Source organism: Amphibalanus amphitrite, unplaced genomic scaffold (genome assembly GCF_019059575.1).
Source record: "Amphibalanus amphitrite isolate SeventyFive unplaced genomic scaffold, NRLGWU_Aamphi_draft 002427F_arrow, whole genome shotgun sequence".
Lineage (NCBI taxonomy): Eukaryota > Metazoa > Arthropoda > Thecostraca > Balanomorpha > Balanidae > Amphibalanus > Amphibalanus amphitrite.
In genome coordinates, this window is record NW_024883867.1 from 23,185 (window position 1) to 43,117 (window position 19,933).

General features: G+C 50.3%; 1 protein-coding gene across 1 annotated transcript in view; it reads left to right on the plus strand.

Moving 5' to 3' along the window:
- Positions 1-18,960, plus strand: part of LOC122376961 (potassium channel subfamily K member 6-like) — a gene marked incomplete at its 3' end in the record, with an annotated part of 29,381 nt that extends 10,421 nt beyond the window's left edge. Inside the window, exons 3-6 of the mRNA XM_043356937.1 lie at positions 11,350-11,489; positions 17,912-17,940; positions 18,207-18,436; positions 18,791-18,960. Coding sequence (XP_043212872.1) covers positions 11,350-11,489; positions 17,912-17,940; positions 18,207-18,436; positions 18,791-18,960 — 569 coding nt within the window. The remainder of the gene's footprint in view (positions 1-11,349; positions 11,490-17,911; positions 17,941-18,206; positions 18,437-18,790) is intronic.
- Between the last annotated feature and the right edge of the window lie 973 nt (positions 18,961-19,933).

Genomic DNA, 19,933 nt, shown 5'->3' on the forward strand with positions numbered 1-19,933 from the left:
ACGCGCCACGGGCGCACCCCCGGCCGCATCGTGCCCAAAATTTAATACGACCTGTTCATTTACGTGACCCACGACTGGTAAAAATTTCACCATCCTGCGTCAATCGACGGCTTTGCAATAAGCCTTTTAGGGAGTAACCCCGACGGCGGCGTGGGCGGCGGACTTTTTAGGATTTATAATATAGACTAGAGGTACAGGTTTACGCGATAACTGCATGTTTTGATATGTATGATTAACGGATGCATTAGTTTGGGTGTAGAAACTTGCATTTTTATTGGTATGATTTTTGTAGAAGTGGGTAACTGCTTTTAATTGAACTGTAAAGTATGAACTATGATGGTGATGCATGCGAGTTCTTCGAGCCCTTTGTAAGTTAAGATGTTACTGAACGCAATCCTACCCTACCCTACCCTACCCTACCCTACCCTACCCTACCCTACCCTACCCTACCCTACCCCTACACTACACTGCCCTACCATACCCTACCCTACCCTACCCTACCCTACCCCTACACTACACTACCCTACCCTACCTTACCACTACCCTACCCTACCCTACCTACCCTACCCTACCCTACCCTACCCTACTCCTACCCTACTCCTACCCTACCCTACTCCTACCCTACCCTACCCTACCCTACCCTACCCTACCTTTCCACTACCCTACCCTACCCTACCCTACCCTACCCTACCCTACCCTTACACTACCCTACCCTACCCTACCATACCCTAGCCTTACACTACCCTTCCCTACCCTACCCCTACCCTACTCCTACCCTACCCTACCCTACTCGTACACTAACCTACCCTACCCTACCCTACCCTACCATACCCTAGCCTTACACTACCCTTCCCTACCCTACCCCTACCCTACTCCTACCCTACCCTACCCTACTCGTACACTAACCTACCCTACCCTACCATACCCTACCCTTACACTACCCTACCCTACCCTACCTTACCCTACCCTACCCTACCCTACCCTACCCTACCTAACTCTACCCTACCTAACTCTACCCTACCCTACCCTACCCTACCCTACCCTACCCTACCCTACCCTACCCTACAATCCCCTACAATCCCCTACCCTACCCTACAATCCCCTACCCAACCCTACCCTACAATCCCCTACCCTATCCTACCCTACCCTACCCTACACTACCCTACCCTACACTACCACCGACAGTCCAAGTTTCAGCTAAATCGGCCCAGAAACGGCTGAGATATTGCAAAAACAAATTAATTGTATTTACTGGCGAATCCCCTTGGCGAGCGGTGCCTTGTGTCGGCCTTCGTTGGCTCTGATGCTTTTCACTCAGTTTTCTAAGCGAACAACTGAGCCTAAAGCACGTGCCCTCTGATCGGCGCCGGTCGCGGCCCCACCACGTGCACACCGCTGAACCCACACCCTCGAAAATTTAATACGACAAATGAGTGCACGCGCTCGACTTGGTATGAAAATTTCACCCCTGTAGCCCTTACCGTTCCCGAGCAATGGCCTGTTTTTGTCGATTCTAATGCTAACCCTATGGCGCACATGAGCACGCGCCACGGGCGCACCCCCGGCCGCATCGTGCCCAAAATTTAATACGACCTGTTCAATTACGTGACCCACAAGTCGTCAAAATTTCACCCCCCTGCGTCAATCGACGGCGCCGCAATAAGCCTTTTAGGGAGTAACCCCGACGGCGGCGGCGAACTTTTTAAGATTTATAATAGTAGACTAGAGGTACAGGTTTACGCGATAGCTGTATGTTTTGATATGTATGATTAACGGGTGCATTAGTTTGGGTGTAGAAGCTTGCATTTTTATTGGTATTATTTGTGAAGAACTGGGAAACTGCTTTTAATTGAACTGTAAAGTATGATAGTGATGCATGCGAGTTGTTCGAGTCCTTTGTAAGTTAGGATTTTACTCAATTCAACCCTACCCTACCCTACCCTACCCTACCCTACCCTACCCTACCCCTACCCTACCCTACCCCTACACTACCCTACCCTACCCTACCATACCCTACCATACCCTACCCTACCCTACCCTACCCTACCCTTACACTACCCTACCCTACCCTACCCTTACCCTACCCTACCCTACCCTACCCTAATCCTACCCCTAAATTACCCTTACCTACCCTACCCTACCCTACCCTACCCCTACACTGCCCTACCCTACCCTACCCTACCCTACCCTTACACTACCCTACCCTACCCTTACACTACCCTACCATACCCTACCCTACCCTACCCTACCCTACCCCTGCCCTACCCTACCCTACCCCTACCCTACCCCTACACTACCCTACCCTACCCTACCCTACCCTACCATACCATACCATACCCTACCCTACCCTTACCCTACCCTACCCTACCCTACCCTACCCTACCCTCCTACCCTACCCTACCCTACCCCTACACTACCCTACCCTACCCGTCCCTACCCTACCCTAACCTACCCTGCCCTACCCTAAACTACACTACCACCAACAGTCCAAGTTTCAGCTAAATCGGCCCAGAAACGGCTGAGATATTGCAAAAACAAATTTATTGTATTTACTGGTGATCCCCTTGGCGAGCGGTGCCCGGCGCCGGTATTCATTGTCAAAGTTCAACGACCTCCCGGCTCTGATGCTTTTCACTCAGTTTTAAGCGAACAACTGAACCTAAAGCACGTGCCTTCTGCTCGGCACCGGTCGCGGCCCCACCACGTGCACACCGCTGAACCCACACCGTCGAAAATTTAATACGACAAATGAGTGCACGCGCTCGACTTTGCGTGAAAATTTCAGCCCCGTAGCCCTTACCGTTCCCGAGCAATAGCCTGTTTTTGCCGTTTTTAATGTTAACCCTATGGCGCACATGAGCACGCGCCACGGGCGCACCCCCGGCCGAATCGTGCCCAAAATCTAATACGACCTGTTTATTTACGTGACCCACGAGTGGTAAAAATTTCACCATCCTGCGTCAATCGACGGCGCCGCAATAAGCCTTTTAGGGAGTAACCCCGACGGCGGCGGCGTGGGCGGCGGACTTTTTAAGATTTATAATAGTAGATTTGAATAGGCTCTCGCAATCTCGCATGCGAGTTCCTGAACGCGGAAAGAGTCTGTTTCAGCCTTAAGAGATTGACATCTGCCCCTTGAAAAATGTTACAATCCTAAAGAAGTTGACAAAACATTTTGCTTTTGATAATCTTTAGTGGCCCCGGCGACGACCAAAGCAAAAAAAAAAAACTGTATGCCTACTGCTGAAATAAATTGTACACTACATACGGTACAGAGCTATTGATATCCATGGCCTTTTCACGTTTTTCTTTTTTAGATTGCCGAGTGTGCTTAAAAAGGCTCCCTCACATGGTGAAAGTGGCAAAGAACCGCACCTGGGCGTGGGATAAGTACGCCACTACTGGGGCCCCTAAGGTAAGGGTGGGGCCCCTTGAGCAGGTTTGGCCTCCCCCTTTTCAAGATCCTGAATACGCCACTGACTGGGCTATTCATAGACCGTCGTCATACAGGATAATCACACACGGTAAATCGCGGCACGAACCTGGCGTTTAAGCATGCGTATTGAAGTGACATCGATGTTTTCACTGATAACGAATTGGTTGTATAGGCTAGCGGCACGATATGTAAAAAGTCTCTTTCCATGGTTGTTATGAGCACGTCCTGGGTTCAAGTGATCTGACTGTCGAGTTGTACGATGGATGGTCTCATGATTGTATGAAAGACTAGATCGAATTGCACATGGTTCACCGCTCGTCAAAATCTTATGAAGCAAACATATGTCAGAGAATTTCACAAACTGTTGAGCATCTAGCCATTCCAAATCGCGAAGTACATCTGATATGTGATCGTATTTGCGGCGGCCTGACAGCACTCTAGCGGCGAGATTAAACACTTTTTGTACTTTCGCAATCACAGTCAGGTTAGCACTGCCATAAACTTGTACACAATAGCGGATATGTGAAAACACGAGCGCGTCGATCAGGCGAGGTAAGACATCAGGCGGTAAGATATGTTTAACATGTGAAAGAGCAATGAGTATACCTATACATCGGCTCAGGGGCGCGGGAACTACTTTCCGACTGGGGGGGCACACCATAATAGAGGTCAACCTAGGGTACCCCCAAATCTAGTTTTCTCACCGGTTTTAGGCCACTTATTTTTCACCCCTCGGCTTTTTCAACAAAAAAAGAAAACATTTGCAAAAAAAAGTGTGGTATTCCGTCTCAAAGCTGTGGGGGCACCGCCCCCACGGCCCCAGAGTTGGGGGGGCAAGCTGCCCCCACTGCCCCCCCGGCTCCCGCGCCTATGCATCGGCTGGTAACACGAGTCACATGCAGCTCCCAGGACAGAGTTTGATCCATGATTACGCCGAGGTTCTTAACGCTGGATGAACATTGAAGCTCCTGGTTCATGAAACGAATTGTGGGAATCACGCTAATTGCTCTGAGCTGGCGCCTATCCCCGCATAAAAGAATCTCAGTTTTGCTCGCGTTTACAAGCATTCCATTTTGCATAAACCATGTTTGTAAAACATTTAAAACACTTTCTAGAGAGGTTTTCATATCTAAAATCCTAGCACGGGGTCCTGTGATTGCGATCTGAGTGTCGTCAGCATATCTAACAAATGTTATACGGAAACCATTGAGCTCGGTTGGGACATGACATGCAATGTCGTTGGACGCGATGTTGAACAGTAGCGCTCCAAGGCACGTCCCCTGGAAAGTGCCGATGGTAATGTTCAGAGGCGCCGACAGTGTATCACCAACCCTTACGCGCTGCGTGTGACCTCCCAGGTAGCTTTTGAACCAGCCGGGTGATACCTGATGTTGCTGTAGCTTTGTCAAAAGGTTGGCATGGTCAATCACATCGAAACAGCGGCTCAGGTCTAGCAATGTTAAAATCGTCACCTCTGATTGATCCATGCCTCGTAAAATCGCATCTGTTACTGTTAAAAGCGCCGTACAGGTTGAGTGTTTAGCTAAAAATCCGTGCTGGTCAGAGTTTATGAGGCCTTCAGCGTTTAAGTATGAGACAAGTTGCTCGTGAACAAGCTTCTCGACAAGCTTACATATGGTCGGCGTGAGTGTGATGGGTCTGAAGTTCGAAACGACAGCGGGATCGTCTCGTTTATGGAGGGATAATACTACTGCCCTTTTCCAGGAATCGGGCACGGTTTCTGAGACTATGCTTTTATTTATAATTCTGAGAAGTGTTCTACCTATAGTACTAAATGTTTGCTTCAATATAGCTATCGGTATGTCATCGTCAGTGGCTGCTGATTTGTTTGGAAGAGAGAAAAGCACTCGTCGCAGCTGGTCGAGTGTCACAGGCATAAGGTTTAATTTGCCGGTGTTGACTCGAGGGAGACGTGTGCATTTAAAACATTGTTTAGTTAAGTATTGCAAGATATGTTATGCTATCTTTAAAATTTGGCAATGAGTGTGACAAGTTTTGAACAGCAGTTCTGACAACATTTTTATTACGCGTGAGTGGTCGGTTGAAACTAGTTTCCCAACTTATGCTGCTCTGGCGACAACACTCAAGTTTAGTTTTCACTTCAGCTTTTCTTTCCAGGAGCTGGGAGTCAGAACGAAAAGTGGTTCCACGGTCGCATCGATTTATGTGAGATTGAAGGTAGCATGTGTCATTTCCTTTGGGAACTTTTCTTATCGTCTTTTGTGTATTTCCTTGTAGTGAGTTGCCAGTCGGTGCCCAATACTGCCCTGTTAGCTTTGACCGGGGTGTTGTCCGGTTTCCTGGTGCCTGTGACAGGCCATCGCTGGACCACTGCAGGTGTACGAGGAACCGGTCGTCGCGGCGGGCTGTGGCACTGCTGCCGACTGGTAACGAAGACCAGGTTTCCAAGTCAATCAACTTTTTCCTGGTGTTTAACAACGGTATTTGACATTTTCACTGGCCCTCCCGGATGTGCACAAGTGCTAAACACACGGGATGACTCATAGTTTTCCTTGCATCTTCCGGAAGGCGTATGGGAAAATGTGAGGACATCATGCATTCGTTTTAGGGAAATCAGCTGTCCCATTGTTACTTTTTTGCAGACGTTGTTTTTACAGTCTATTCCTCGAAGTATTTTTGTCCACTACACGTATAACCCACATTCGAGCCATTATTAGCTTAGCACAGCTGGGAAGCAAGCCCCAAAACATTCCGTTCATCGTTTCTAATCTTTTGCTCCCAATTCTCAGCTCTCCATTGCCGCAGGCCCACCCCTCGCGGGGGTGGGGCTGTATGCGGCGGCGCCGGGTGTGGCTGCCCCGACCTTCTCGCCTGTTGAGTCCTTTGTGGTCTCTTGTAACACAGCACCCGTCGTCGGCCGGATCGATGTCGAGCCAGCTGCTAAAGAGCTGCAGCTGACAGCCCGCAGAAGCCGCCGCCCACTGCCACGTCCCGCGGCGATGGATCGGGCTTCATTTCGATGGAATTTGATCTTTTTTAGGCTCCTTTGTTTGCGTGGTGTGAGAAAGATGATCAGAGTGACATATAGTGTGAGGCCGTTCAGTAATGACGCTGAAACGATCTTTGATTGTTATCTCTGATGTTTGCTTTTGCTAAATAGTAACAACATCGTGACTTTTTTCTCTACTCTGTTGAAGTTTCTTGGAAATTTCGACTGCCAGCCCTGTCAAAAGTGGTGACATTTTATCTGTTCGAAAGTTTCCACTGCCCTGACTCGAGCTGCTGCATCCATTCAGTGTCGACGATCCCGCACTGTCGCCTTGGCCGCTATGGCGAGACCCTCTGACGAGAGACGCCCAGTTCTCAGCGGCTGGAAGTTGACAGAATCCTCCGGTCAGTGATGTGGTCGGCGACACATTTCGAGAGAAACACTTGCTTGGAATAGTCTGCTTCCAAGTCTTGTAGGGATGGAAAATAGTCGCGCATCAGTTCAATCAACGACTCGCATACAGTTTGCCAGAGCTGTTAAATTGCAATTAGCATACGTTTTAGAAAACAATGCATCAGAGAGAGCCGCCGCGCTGTGGAGCTGCTGAAGTCCAGGAACGTGTGAAAAATGCAGGAAGGGACGACCGCATGGAAGCGGGAACCCATAAACGTTCCGTGTGGTGACGACCTACTCACCAGCACAACTTCAGCGTGCCGTGCAGCTCAGAGCTCGGCTCATCTTTCCGCTGTAACATATCGAAATTGACAGCCGAGGCGAGAATCTGACCAGAGTGGTCTCGCTCGTTTCTGCAGTTCCTGGTTCAGGGTGGCCCTTGGTCACTGGTCAGTGGCGGTGTTTGACGTCAAACTGGAATGAAATGCAGGCTATGGTAGTGACGAAAAGTTAGACTTGACCGCGCTTGAACCATTATAAACTCTTTTCACATTTGTTTTTCAAAAATGAATGTGTTTTTGAATTTTTACGCTTATGAAGGTTCAAAGTTCACACTTCACAGTGCCTTACCTTTACTATATACGAATTGGGGGCTCAGTTTACCCGCAGGCGAAAAGTATACCTAACCTGCCTCTACAGCTGAAAGGATGTCTACCATCGGGATACGGCTCAGTCAGAAATTCAACAGAGACCACAGACCGTTACCGGTTATTGCTCACCTCACGAGCTGCAATCTGCCGTGGAGCGGACCTGCTCCGCTGTCTGGTGTGTTTATTGGCGTTAATAACGTGACGTTTACCGCCGGATATTGTGGACGATGGCGGCCGAGACTGGGCCTGGGTGCCGACCTGAATAATTTAGCGGCGGCTTCCGCCGCGGTCGGCGCCGCCTGTCGCCGGGCTCGCATCAACCCAGATCAATAGGGCGGCCACCGATGGCGATAAACATACCACCGCCGGTATCGCTGCCATTGAAAAACGGAAACGCTCGCCTTTCATCCAGTTCTGCCTCCGGCGTTCGGTCTTTAGAACGTTTCTGCTCACGATCGGCTGTTTTTGCTCGAGACCCGCTTTGGAAGAGAAATGCTGCTCGGGACGGCTGCGATTGCTCCTCGTTGGATGACTCAGTGGCGGCGGAAGCAGGGGGGCAAGGGGGGCAGCTGCACCCTAAAGCTATGGAAAGGGGCGCCTCGAAAATCTGTAGAGGAGGCAGGAAGTTATAAGAGGTGCGGCGGCCATAAAGCTGAGCAGTGCGACACCGCAACTGATAAAGGCACTTGTGACACGAAGAGGGTGGCAATGACTTGGGAAAAGTATCTTTTGATATGCTGAAGAGTGGAGGGCATCCTTATCTGAAACAAAGGCAGATGCTGCCGACCCTGTCGAATATAATCTTGCCAGGCGATAAAGGCTAGGAGGGCGCAGCCACTCGAGAAGCGCGCCATGCGGAAGAGGGGCGCCTGCATGCGAAAGAGGGGCGCCTGTGTGTGGGACGAAAAAGAAACATGTATGGAGACGTCTTTGAAGGCGATAGCCTCCGAACGCCAACACGAACATATGAGGGCTTATAGCGTTGCAGGCTCCATGCGACAAAAAGGGGCGCCTGATGGCCGATATGCGAGAGGAAATTAGTTTGTGTAACATTTATCGGGGGCGGTTTGCCGTTTACAAAATATGAATGTTAAGGGAGGTCCGAGATTGGGACCTGTAAAATTGCACTGTCCGTATGGGCGGTTACACCCCTAGTGCTAGGGCGTATTTTGCGTTTTTTACTGGGGAGATGATTATGACCAGGAATAGCATTCTGCAAACTTCTATGGGCGCCTGTATAGGGGCGAAACTGATTTTCCAGTGCAGAGACGGCCATCGGCATTGTGGGGCGGCATTCATTCCACTGGGGCGTCTGCCAGTGTTGAAGGGCGGTATTCATTTCAATGGGGCGCCCGTTGGTGTTGATTGGCGACATGTATCACCTGGGGCGCCTATCGGAGATTGGGGCGGCATTAATTTCACTGAACCGTGGAACTCTTTTCGATATGCCTTATTCGGAGAATCTTATGATATGGTGATGAGGTTGTTTCTAAACGAACATTATGAAGGTTACATTTACGCTATGGAATGTACCTAACTATTTCTCGTTACATAAAAACTGTAATTCTGAACGTATTAACAGGTACAACACATTGTCAAACGTCTCTCCACTGTTTGTGTTACTACAACCGTGTATATGGTAAGGGGCGCCCAGCGGGAAGGGGCGCTTCAATATCGTTTGCACCCCTATCCTAGAATACCTTCCGCCGCCACTGTTGGATGTTGATTGAAAATTAGCGTGGTGGATTGCAGTTTTTGCATCGTTAAACACAGCAAGAAGTGCACAGTTCGGAAACATCATTGAGCTATGTGTGCCGACTCAGAACTCAGAGTAAAAAAAGAAAAATGTTTTCTGGGTTTGCCTGATAAATAAATTAACCCTAGAACGCCTAGGGGGGGGGGGTTGTATCAACCCCCCCCCCCTGAGGTTTTTTTTCAAAGTGCACGCTAAACGGCTTGTCGTAGCGGGCTGAAATTTTCAATACCCTCTGGGGCAACCTTTGCGCATCTTTTGCCGAAAAAAAATTGATCGGGTCATGTCAGGTCACGGAGTTATGACGTCATAAGAGGTACAGCCTCCGGCCGGATTTTCACAAACTGAGTGCCAACGCCCGAGGTTTCCTGCCGGTGGTACGGACATCGGTTGATGGATCATGATGAAACTTCCCATGCATGTTGGGGCAAGTATTGGCTATCATATGGTATAAGAAATTTGACCGGGTCAGGTCAGGTCACGGAGCTATGACGTCACAAGTGGAACAGCGTCCGGTACTATTTTTGAAAAGCGCCCGAACCACTATTTTGCTAATTCTTGTCACCTCAATGGGAATATGCAGCAATATTAGCTTCTATAGGGAGCAAATGGACCTCCCAAATCCAAAATACAATCAGATTTCAAAAATTTAAATTTTGATTTTTCGAATTTCTGCCGCCGACTGTGACCTTGCCGACTTCCGGCGCTCCCAACGCGCCATTTTTAGAGCTAGGGAAACGAAATACATACCAAACGATAGAGAATTGATCAAGGAACACGATAGTGAAGGTTTCAAGTCGATATCTCCCACCGTTTTGCCGCAATCGCCGGCAAAAGTTGAAAAAAGTCTATTTTTCCGAAAATTTGACCTTTGACCGGTCAAAAGTAGGTCAAATGTTGACCTAGGACCAAAAAATATACCACCAATCGCGAGATCTCGTTGAGAGCAATCCGTTGGTTTTTTTCCGCTAAGCTCTACGACCTTCCGTTTCGAAACGCCAGGGGGGGGTCGTAACAACCCCCCCCCCCCTGGTCGTTCGTGTTATGAGAAATGGCCTGGTCGTGCGAGGGTTAATTGCAGTGGAATTCTTAGATATTCCACTAGATATTTAGACATTCCACTTTTAGATATTCTACTCCGTGTAGGCATGCCATTTCAACTTTGGCATTGATTTCCATTCCGAAACTAAGTAGTTCAACGTTTATTGTGTTGGTAGCTGCTGGCTTGCAATCGATCAATGACAGTGTTACCCTAGTTGATAGGCGCTTGCATTTATTCGGCAACCATGGAGATAATCCTGCTGCTTTTTTTCAACACTCTCCAGTAATCGCTAAAAGCTAACGCTTTCTATGCGGCGGTGTTCTGCGGTACAGTCTACCTTCAGGCGCCGACTACTACTGCCATCTAGGAGCAGATGTAGGAAGCTGGATTCACTCGACTCGGCGCCGTGCGCTCCAGCTCTGCGCGGCGGGACCTGACTGATGACTCATTAACCACCTGTCACGATTCCACGCGCAATAAACGGCAGCTAATGACAGACCAAGTCACCTGCGCATAGCTTTGATTTCTAGAATTCTTATGCCAGTATATTAGCTACCTACATACAGGACATGTTGGAACCCGGGGGGCATACAAAGACCCAAAGCCACTTGGAACACCTAAGCAGACACCCATCCCTGTGGCCTGTACCGTACTGTATGCCTCCGGCCCGGGCAGGCTCGCTCGCTTCCTGCGCTCGCTGACGGGATACCGTCCCACTGAGGGCTGCGATCGCCGCCTGAGCGATGGCCGCCTCCCCGGAGTAGGAAATAAACGGTCGGCGTAGCGCGTACTGGGTGATGGATGGCGCCGCATTATGGGGCGGCGAGACGCCCGCGCGGGAGAGATAGGTCACCCGCGCTGGCGCCGAGCTGATCGGGCCTCAGCGGGTGGACGGAGAAAATGTCAGAGTTCTCAAACGTAATGTCAGTGGGAAAAGTGTCCCCGTCAATTTAATTACTACATTTTGGTGCTTTGTGATGCATTTTACAGCAAAACCCGTTTACGTCGTTGTTAGCATACTATGTTCTGCACTATATCCCAGCTGTTACACCCCCCCCCCCGGTTCGCGTGTTATGACCAACGCCTGTCGCCCTGTGCCCGCAGGCTATGGTCACGTGACTCCGCTGTCGGAGGGCGGGAAGATCTTCTGCGTGGTGTTTGCGCTGATCGGCATTCCACTGACGCTGGTCATCCTGTCGGCCTTCGTGGAGAAGCTGATGGTGCCCTCCACCATGTTCCTGCAGGTAGGTGTGACACGGGTGCGGTCACTTCTGCTGCTGCACTGGCTGCGGAGGGATGTGGAATAAAGGGGGGCAGGAGGAGCACAATAAGAGTTCAGTACCGTTGTCACAATGGTGCAGTTGACAGCTTCACATGTCCTATGCATAACACTTAAAGTTTTAATTTATCATATAAAGCGAATCCGCCACTCATTGAAGTTGAGAGTTGATTGTCAGGTACTATAGAGGTAATGATTGCGTCCTGTCAAACTTGGGACAATGATCAGTCTCATGGTGATTGGCATTCCTGATTTTAACGATTAAAGCCTAAAGTACTCGTATGTCACTGACTGATGGTTGACTGACTGACTGACTGACTGACTGACTGACTGACTGACTGACTGACTGACTGATTGGATATATGTGAAGAGCGATTAAAGCAATCAATACAAGTGACATTTATATTATTTTGTTTTGAGCAGTCGTCCCTCGTTTAGATTAAGCCCATTTGAATGTCACCCATGGGTCGCTTTTGAAGCTGTATCTCGTAGTTAACGGCTATGACACAATTTGCATGCAGTCAGATACCAGCTCGTTTCATGAGTTGGTGGCGGCGTCAGACTAGCTGACCTCTATCTTCCAAGGCAATTCGCCTAATGAATACAGAGCGGGACATCCCACGTCTTGGTGCAAATATACATAGTGAGGCATAATATCCTGGTTGTCCTCCAACGCGTTAATATGGACACTACTGAGCATCGAAATGCGAATAATAACATTAAGTATTCACCATTTATCTGTTTGTGGTTTTGAAACTGCTATATTTTTATAGTGCTGACTCTAAAACGTCTGTCGTTCTATTTTGATGAAAAAATAAATAAATAAAGTAGCTCGTCGTCGTTCTGTATACATAACTGCGGTACCCTCTTCTGATTGTGGGCTCTGGCCAGCTCAGGACGAGCCTTTCCCTTCCCATCGAGAGGGCTCTTATCACAGGTAAAGCCCCATAGCCCGCCGCCACGTCATTACCCACGCACACAAACACAGGGCAGATGTTGGCTGGGGTGGAGAGAGGACGGCAGAGTGTGAGTGAGTGAGTGAGTGAGTGAGTGAGTGAGTGAGTGAGTGAGTGAGTGAGTGAGTGAGTGAGTGATGTGAGTGAGTGAGTGAGTGATGAGTGAGTGAGTGAGTGAGTGAGTGAGTGAGTGAGTGGTCTCACGGCCAGACGGGGTGGAGTGAGCTTTCGTCGGGACGGCAGATCCGGCTTATAGATCATGCTGTGTGGCACTGCTGCAGGCAGTGCACACCGAACCACTTTGTATCATGTGCAGTGCACCCTGAGCCATTTCTATCCACATCATCCGATGGCCGGCGGCCGGCCGACCTACGCAATACCGTCTGGGTCGGATCCGGCTCACGCACCGTGGTAACGCTCCCGTCATATAAAAACGGCTGGCTGATATCGCAATGCACATTGACATATCATTTACTTCAGGTAATGAAAAGTGCCGTGTATAGGCTATTTAAGGTACTGTAATGTGATGGAAACAATAACGTAATGTATCATCCTTATTCTTATGAAAAGCGCATGACGCACCAAACATATCAGGTCTAGACACATCTGTGGATTTTTTTTTTTGCGCCTGCCGCAAGAGGAAGTCCTAGAAGTTTTAGATACCGTAGTGGTCTCTATCTCCGATAGAGAAAGCAATATTAGAATAACTCGCCCCTCATCTACCCCGCCTGCCGAGTTAGGCTCGCCCAGCAACAAGCTTGCTTAGCTGGGTGGCCTATTTCGGTGGGCACTTGACCATGCTGAAACCTGACCAGGAACCGACACCGACCTTTTGATCTGCATGCTACCGGCTTATACCCATGTCCTTGTGTGATTGTTCCAACTCCCTGTACGAATGTGTAACTAACCAAGGTATGAATTTTAGGTACTGAAGAAAAAAAAACAAAAAAACGTAGTGTCTAGTCAAAGCTATTTTTAGCTTTGATTTCTTTCCGCCCCTTGTATGCATGACTCATAACACTACTTGCATCTGTATTTGGCTGCACAGGTTTTTTTCGCTTCTTTTTTTGTTATTTTCCTTTTCTTAGCAGGGATGTCACGACTTGCATATTTTTGTTTTTGGTGTTAACGTATGGTTCTGTGGTCGTGCGGGACCGTGGGTGGACACTCCTGGTCGTCTGTTCATGGGCGGCGGACTATTTTGTAGATTAGTTAGTGCATGAAAAAAAAAATCATTACATGATAGCTCAGCTCTGCTAAATCCGTGCTAATGCCTGGGCTAACTAAAAGACCATGATTTTTCCATCCTAACCCGTAGAATCAGTCTCGCACCCTGTATAAGATACTCCTGATGCGCCTGATTGCCTCATTTCAGACCGGCTGATTGCCGTCATTCAGCCTGCCGCTCGGTATCTATTCCCGGCCGCGGTACTCGCTCGTGCCGGTCCCCCGTCCCCCGCTGTCACTGGACCGCCCCCTTCCACCACTCGTCGTGTCAGTGTCCCGCCGGGCTGCGCTCGTTCTGCTCCACTCAGCGGCTCCAAAAGGGCCGCGGATGGTCCCCGCTACACTGGCCAACACCATTTACGGCCGACGCTTAGACACAGGATTGGCAATTACCGGTATAAACGTGACCGCGGCGCGGCGGGTGGCGGGATGGAGCGGCTCTTTACGGCTGGCCTGATGGCCGGGGCCTGTTTGGGTGGGTAGGCCACTCAGAGAGCGGCTCCTCCGCCTCCTCCGCCTCCGTGGCCGGCTCGGTATTCTCTTCTCTGCTGTATAACCCGTCCACAGTTCTGTGGTCTGTTGACTTTTGTTGACTTGATGATGCATCTTTGGAGCGCGTCGTAAATGTGTGGGCAACAGCTCTACAATTGGTGCTATCTCAACATTCTACCCACCTCAAAATAATATGGCTTTATTTTCCATTCTCACTACATAGAGCCTCATATATGAGTACTGACCATGCGTGTGCCAGTGGAGTATCTGTAATGGCCTCAGGTCAGCGCCTAGCCGACCGTCTAACCGGATTGAGGCCGAGTAATTGGCTAGCCACAGCTGCGTGATCTGCTGTCGGCCCAGTCGCGCTCCGGTTAACCGCGACTGCCAATACTCTCCTCCGCTGAACTGTGAGGGTGTAACGGTCCCAAGTACAGCGCCGTCAGCACCGCCTACCACTCCTCCTTCTGCACGTTAACATCATCCCGCCTGGCTCTCATTTAACTGAACAATGTCCCTCGCTTATTCTCAGAGATGCTGTGGAAATTGGGCGATGTTCAGATACCTTCCGAGATCAGACGCTGTTCAGATTCGTTCTCGAACTCTGGTGGCTCCTGGCACTCCTCCCGAGGGTGACGAGTGCTCAGAACAGGTCCCGAGTGGTGAGACACTCAACGAATCAATTCTTTCCTCAAATGCGGGTGGTATGTTAGTACGTTCTCTGAGGTCGAAACCACTCTGGCTTCTCCATGAATCGGCCACCGCTGAGAGGTTGGGTCTGCCACCATGGTCCGTCACCGGCAGGCGATGTCCAGCCCCCATCAGACGTCGCCCGGCGATATGCAGCCCTCCCGCAGACGTCGGGCGATGTTCAACCCTCCCGCAGACGTTGGGCGATGTTCAACCCTCCCGCAGACGTTGGGCGATGTTCAGCCCTCCCGCAGACGCCCGGCGATGTTCGCCCCTCCCACAGACGTCGGGCGATGTTCAGCCCTTCCGCAGACGTCGGCCACCGATCCGGGCGATGTTCGGCCCTCCCCAGAGGTGGGCTGCTGCTCTGGGCGATGTCCAGCCTCCCTGAGGTCTACCGCCACTCGGTGCCGCCGGCGGGGAGGGCGGGTCCGCCCGGGGCGCCGTCCTCCCGCCGGACGATGTTCAGTCCACCCCCGGCGGAGGGCGGGTCCGCCCGGGCGCCATCCACCCCCGGCGGGGAGGGCGGGTCCGTCTCGGGGCACCGTCCACCCCCAGCGGGGGGGCGGGTCCGTCCCGGCGCGCCGTCCTCCCACCGCTCCGGCCGGCGGGCGGGCGGGACTGAGCCGATCGATGCGGCTCTGCCTGTTGGGCGGCGGCCCGGCTCCGTCCGCCCGCCCGCCGGCAGGGTCTGGGCCGGCCGGGGTGACGGCGACCACTGCCGTCCCGGCTGGCTGGCTGGCGCCTCTCCAGCGCTGGCAGCCGCCCGAAACCCGGCCTGTTGCTCGCCCTGTTGGCGCTCCATGTCAGCCCCGCCGACCGTGACAATGAACATGACTGGTCACGGCAGCCCAGGTCGATGTCAGGATCGATTAGCGGCGTCATGAAAAAGATTTATCGGTGGATTAACGCTCTGTAAAATACAGCGCTACAAACAAAACATTTGTGGGAATATTCATTTTTAGTTTTTTTATAACGTTTGACGGAAAGAGAAGGCAGAGAAAATGACGCAGACGAATTCCCGGAAGAGGAAATAAATCTCCATACTAACTTTATTCTAAATTCATTGTCTAAATCTATTGCGGCATGCATTTCACTGTCTACAATTTTTCGCCAATAACTTCTGCATAACTTTTCCAATTTCCCTCATATAGTGTCGTTTTGCCGTACCGCAGTCTTGAATTTCTCGGCGTTCTTATCAGCTGCCTATACGAGTAGGCGACTCCATTGAATGATGAGCACTGGTTTCCAATCTGCTCAGTGGCGCCGGTCATCTCTGAGCCCGCAGAGTCTGTGGAATTCTGTACGGCTCCAGAGACTATCATGTCTCCCAGGCCTCAGAGAAGCCGTCCTTGTTAGCGCTGCAAATCTGGTCAGATTCCTTCTCTCAGCTATGGTTCTCGGAGACAGAGGCTAGAGCTTCGCGGAACGAGCTAGCGCTGCTGGATGAGTCTGGCTAGGCTACCACTAGAGTCATCCAGCCAGTCAGCTACTTGGCATCTAGTCAGGCGATAGCCAGCCAATCGTTCAGCCATTCAACTACGTCACTCAGTCAGTCGGCCTGTCAGCGTGCGAGCACACTGTGCCTGTCACCTTTCAGCCAGCTAGCCATTCAGCTTGTCAGACTGTCGGCCTTTCAGCGAGCCAGCGAGCCAGCCTTCCAGCTCGAGCTGCCTTCTCAGCTCGGCTAGGCTGCTTCGTTTACCCACCAACACGATTACACGTAATTCAATCACTTTTGTGGTCTAGACGGAGGGCGTTCCGACCCGAATTCGCTTACCCTTTCAGCGGAACGGCTCATAACGTGCCCGGCAAACACGTGCTGCAGTGTAAATCTAAGGCAGTGGGGAAACATCAAACAGGCAGGCAGGCGCCCACGGTTCCTTGTTGGCCGCCAACCTTTTTAACATCAAAGGGGTGCGTGTTTTATGCAGTCCTTCCGGCAGTCTGAAAAATATGATTATGGAATAAATTAATTGGATTAAATTAAATAAAATGCTAAGAAAATAACTATGTCATATAAACCATTTTAAGCAGAAAATGATAGGCATTAGAAGTGAATAATGTTATGATCTGACATCGTTAGCTCGAGTTGCGAAAGCAAACAGAAGAGGTCTTAGATCAATGAGAATGCCAACACATATTATGTTGGGTTTAGTTTGTATTACTGCTCTGACAGACATATTTTCTCGAAGGTTTCTAGTCGCCATTTGTCGCACTTCTGATCCAGTACTGGAACCCGGATTACCAGCTTATTAGTAATGGCTATAATCGTAATGCATAGTCAAGGTAAGCCTGTAAAGACGATTAAAGCGTGACAATAACATGACAAACATCAATTACACATTTTCATTCCTTCCCGTTTTGCTTTGAGCTTCATTCACGATACTCAAAGCTTTGACTGATGTTTCAGAAATACATGTTAAAGCTTTATAGAGGCTCACACTTTTTCCGCCGAGATGATCTCTCGTAATGCCCACTCCATTCCTAAGTGGCCTTTCTAGTCCGTATCTCTCAGGACCTTTTAATTGGGCACAATACTGCAGCATTGATATTCTAGTTCTGTGTCGATATCGTCTATTGTTGCCCCCGCTGACCCCGTTTCCCGCTCTCTCTCCCGACAGTAGCTGAACTCTCGGCTGATCACCTGTACCAGCCGCTACTCATATACTCTCATTTACTCCCGGCAGTGGCTCAACTCTCGGCTGGTCACCTCTACCAGCCGTTACTCATGTGCTCCCATTTACTGCCGGCAGTAGCTGAACTCTCGGCTGGGCCACCTCTACCAGCCGTTACTCATGTGCTCCCATTTACTCCCGACAGTAGCTGAACTCTCGGCTGGGCCACCTGCACCAGCCGTTACTCATATACTCCCATTCACTCCCGACAGTAGCTGAACTCTCGGCTGATCACCTGTACCAGCCGTTACTCATATACTCCCATTCACTCCCGACAGTAGCTGAACTCTCGGCTGATCACCTGTACCAGCCGTTACTCATGTGCTCCCATTTACTCCCGGCAGTGGCTGAACTCTCGGCTGGGCCACCTGTACCAGCCGTTACTCATGTGCCCCCATTTACTGCCGGCAGTGGCTGAACTCTCGGCTGGGCCACCTGTACCAGCCGTTACTCATGTACTCCCATTTACTCCCGGCAGTGGCTGAACTCTCGGCTGGTCACCTGCACCAGCCGTTACTCATGTGCTCCCATTTACTCCCTGCAGTGGCTCAACTCGCGGCTGGTCACCTGTACCAGCCGTTACTCATGTACTCTCCTTTACTCCCGGCAGTGGCTGAACTCGCGGCTTGGCCACCTGTACCAGCCGTTCAACATCCGCCTGTTCCACCTGGCGGCCGTGGTGGTGCTGATCGCCTGCCTGTTCTTCCTGGTTCCGGCGGCCATCTTCAATCGCCTGGAACCGGGCTGGTCGTTCCTGGACTCGCTCTACTACTGCTTCATCTCCCTGACCACGGTGGGCCTGGGCGACTACGTGCCGGGCGACCGGCCCGGCCAGCAGTACCGGCCGCTCTACAAGGTGGCCATCACAGGTGAGAGGCGCCCTCGGCCCGGCCAAAGACACCAGCGCCAAGGGACCTTACAAGGCGGATACTGGAACCCCAGGGGTCGGGGTTCATGGCGCCCGGCCCGTCCACTGATTCTGGGAACCCTAGGGGAGCAACGCCCTTTCATAATTTCACATTGGTGTTGGTTTTCTGATAATGTGACGTTGTGACGTGCTCCGAGTTACCTGCTGGTCTGCCTGGTGATGATGTGACGGTGTTCATGTGACGCTGTGACGTTGTTACGTGTTTCAGGTTACCTGCTGGTCGGCCTGGTGATGATGATGTGACTGTGTTATGTGACGCTGTGACGTTGTGACACTGTGACGTGACGTGTTCCAGGTTACCTGCTGGTCGGTCTGGTGATGATGATGTGGCTGCTGACGGTGTTCGCCGAGATCCCGCAGCTCAATTTCGGCATCTGGTTCCTACACCAGTCGGATGAGACGACCGCCGACCCGGAAAAGATGCGGCTGTCGGGCGCCTCGGCCGGGCCCAAGTACACGCAGCAGGTGAGATGGCAGTGGTTCGTCACTATAGGGTGGGGGGGGGGCAGGCTGATCGGTCTCACTCGCTGCCCCGATCCAGTTTTTTTCACTGCTGGTCTGCGGTCCTAGTGGACCCAGAATCTCAGCAAACGTAATAATGCAAGGGCGTACTTTGAGGTGCTCAGATCTATGAGGGGCTAACGTGTATACCGCTATAATGCGAGCGACTATTTTTGTTTTCTGAAAGGAATGACTGCAAAGATCGTGAAAATATCAGATTCAGCATACCGTAAAATGGGGTGTTAAGGGACAGTGGGGTGTTAAGGGACAGTTGCATGGGAAAAACTTTGAGTCATATTAACTTCCTAATTTGAGAAGGTTCAATAAAAACTTCAGTGTGGTAGTTGACACTGTTTTGCTCTTGACCATAGGACAAAATGGTATGGTTTTTCATGCAAGTGATTTGGTTCAAAAATGGATATGAAAATCATGCTACATTTTCACAAAATTGAAACATCTCCAAAACTCTGTGTGTACCACACACGTACCACATAAACTAGTGGGTGTACAGGGAAAATGAATGCATAGGTGTATTGTCACATGTATTGCACATGTTTCCTGAAAAACTTGTGCAAATCCACCCATTCATTCATCATCCTCTTCCTCTTTTCCGGATACATGCATATTTTGAGGTGGATGTGGGTTGCTAAGGGACAGGGAAGAAAAAATAAAAAATAATATCTAAATATATTTCATTAAGTTTTTTTCAGTAGGCATGGAAAACACCAAATTCCACATAAAATGCTGGCAAGTTCATGCTTTTATCTATAACACATCTTAAGTTATGTAACAAAATCTCAACCTCTTTTTACAATGATGGGTCAATGGAGACTGATGTAGGTAAATGTGATGTCATCATAAAAAGACTAAAACAAAGAGGGCAACATAATGACAAGTGTCTAGCTTCAACATGGGTTTTTATTGATGACAGAAAATT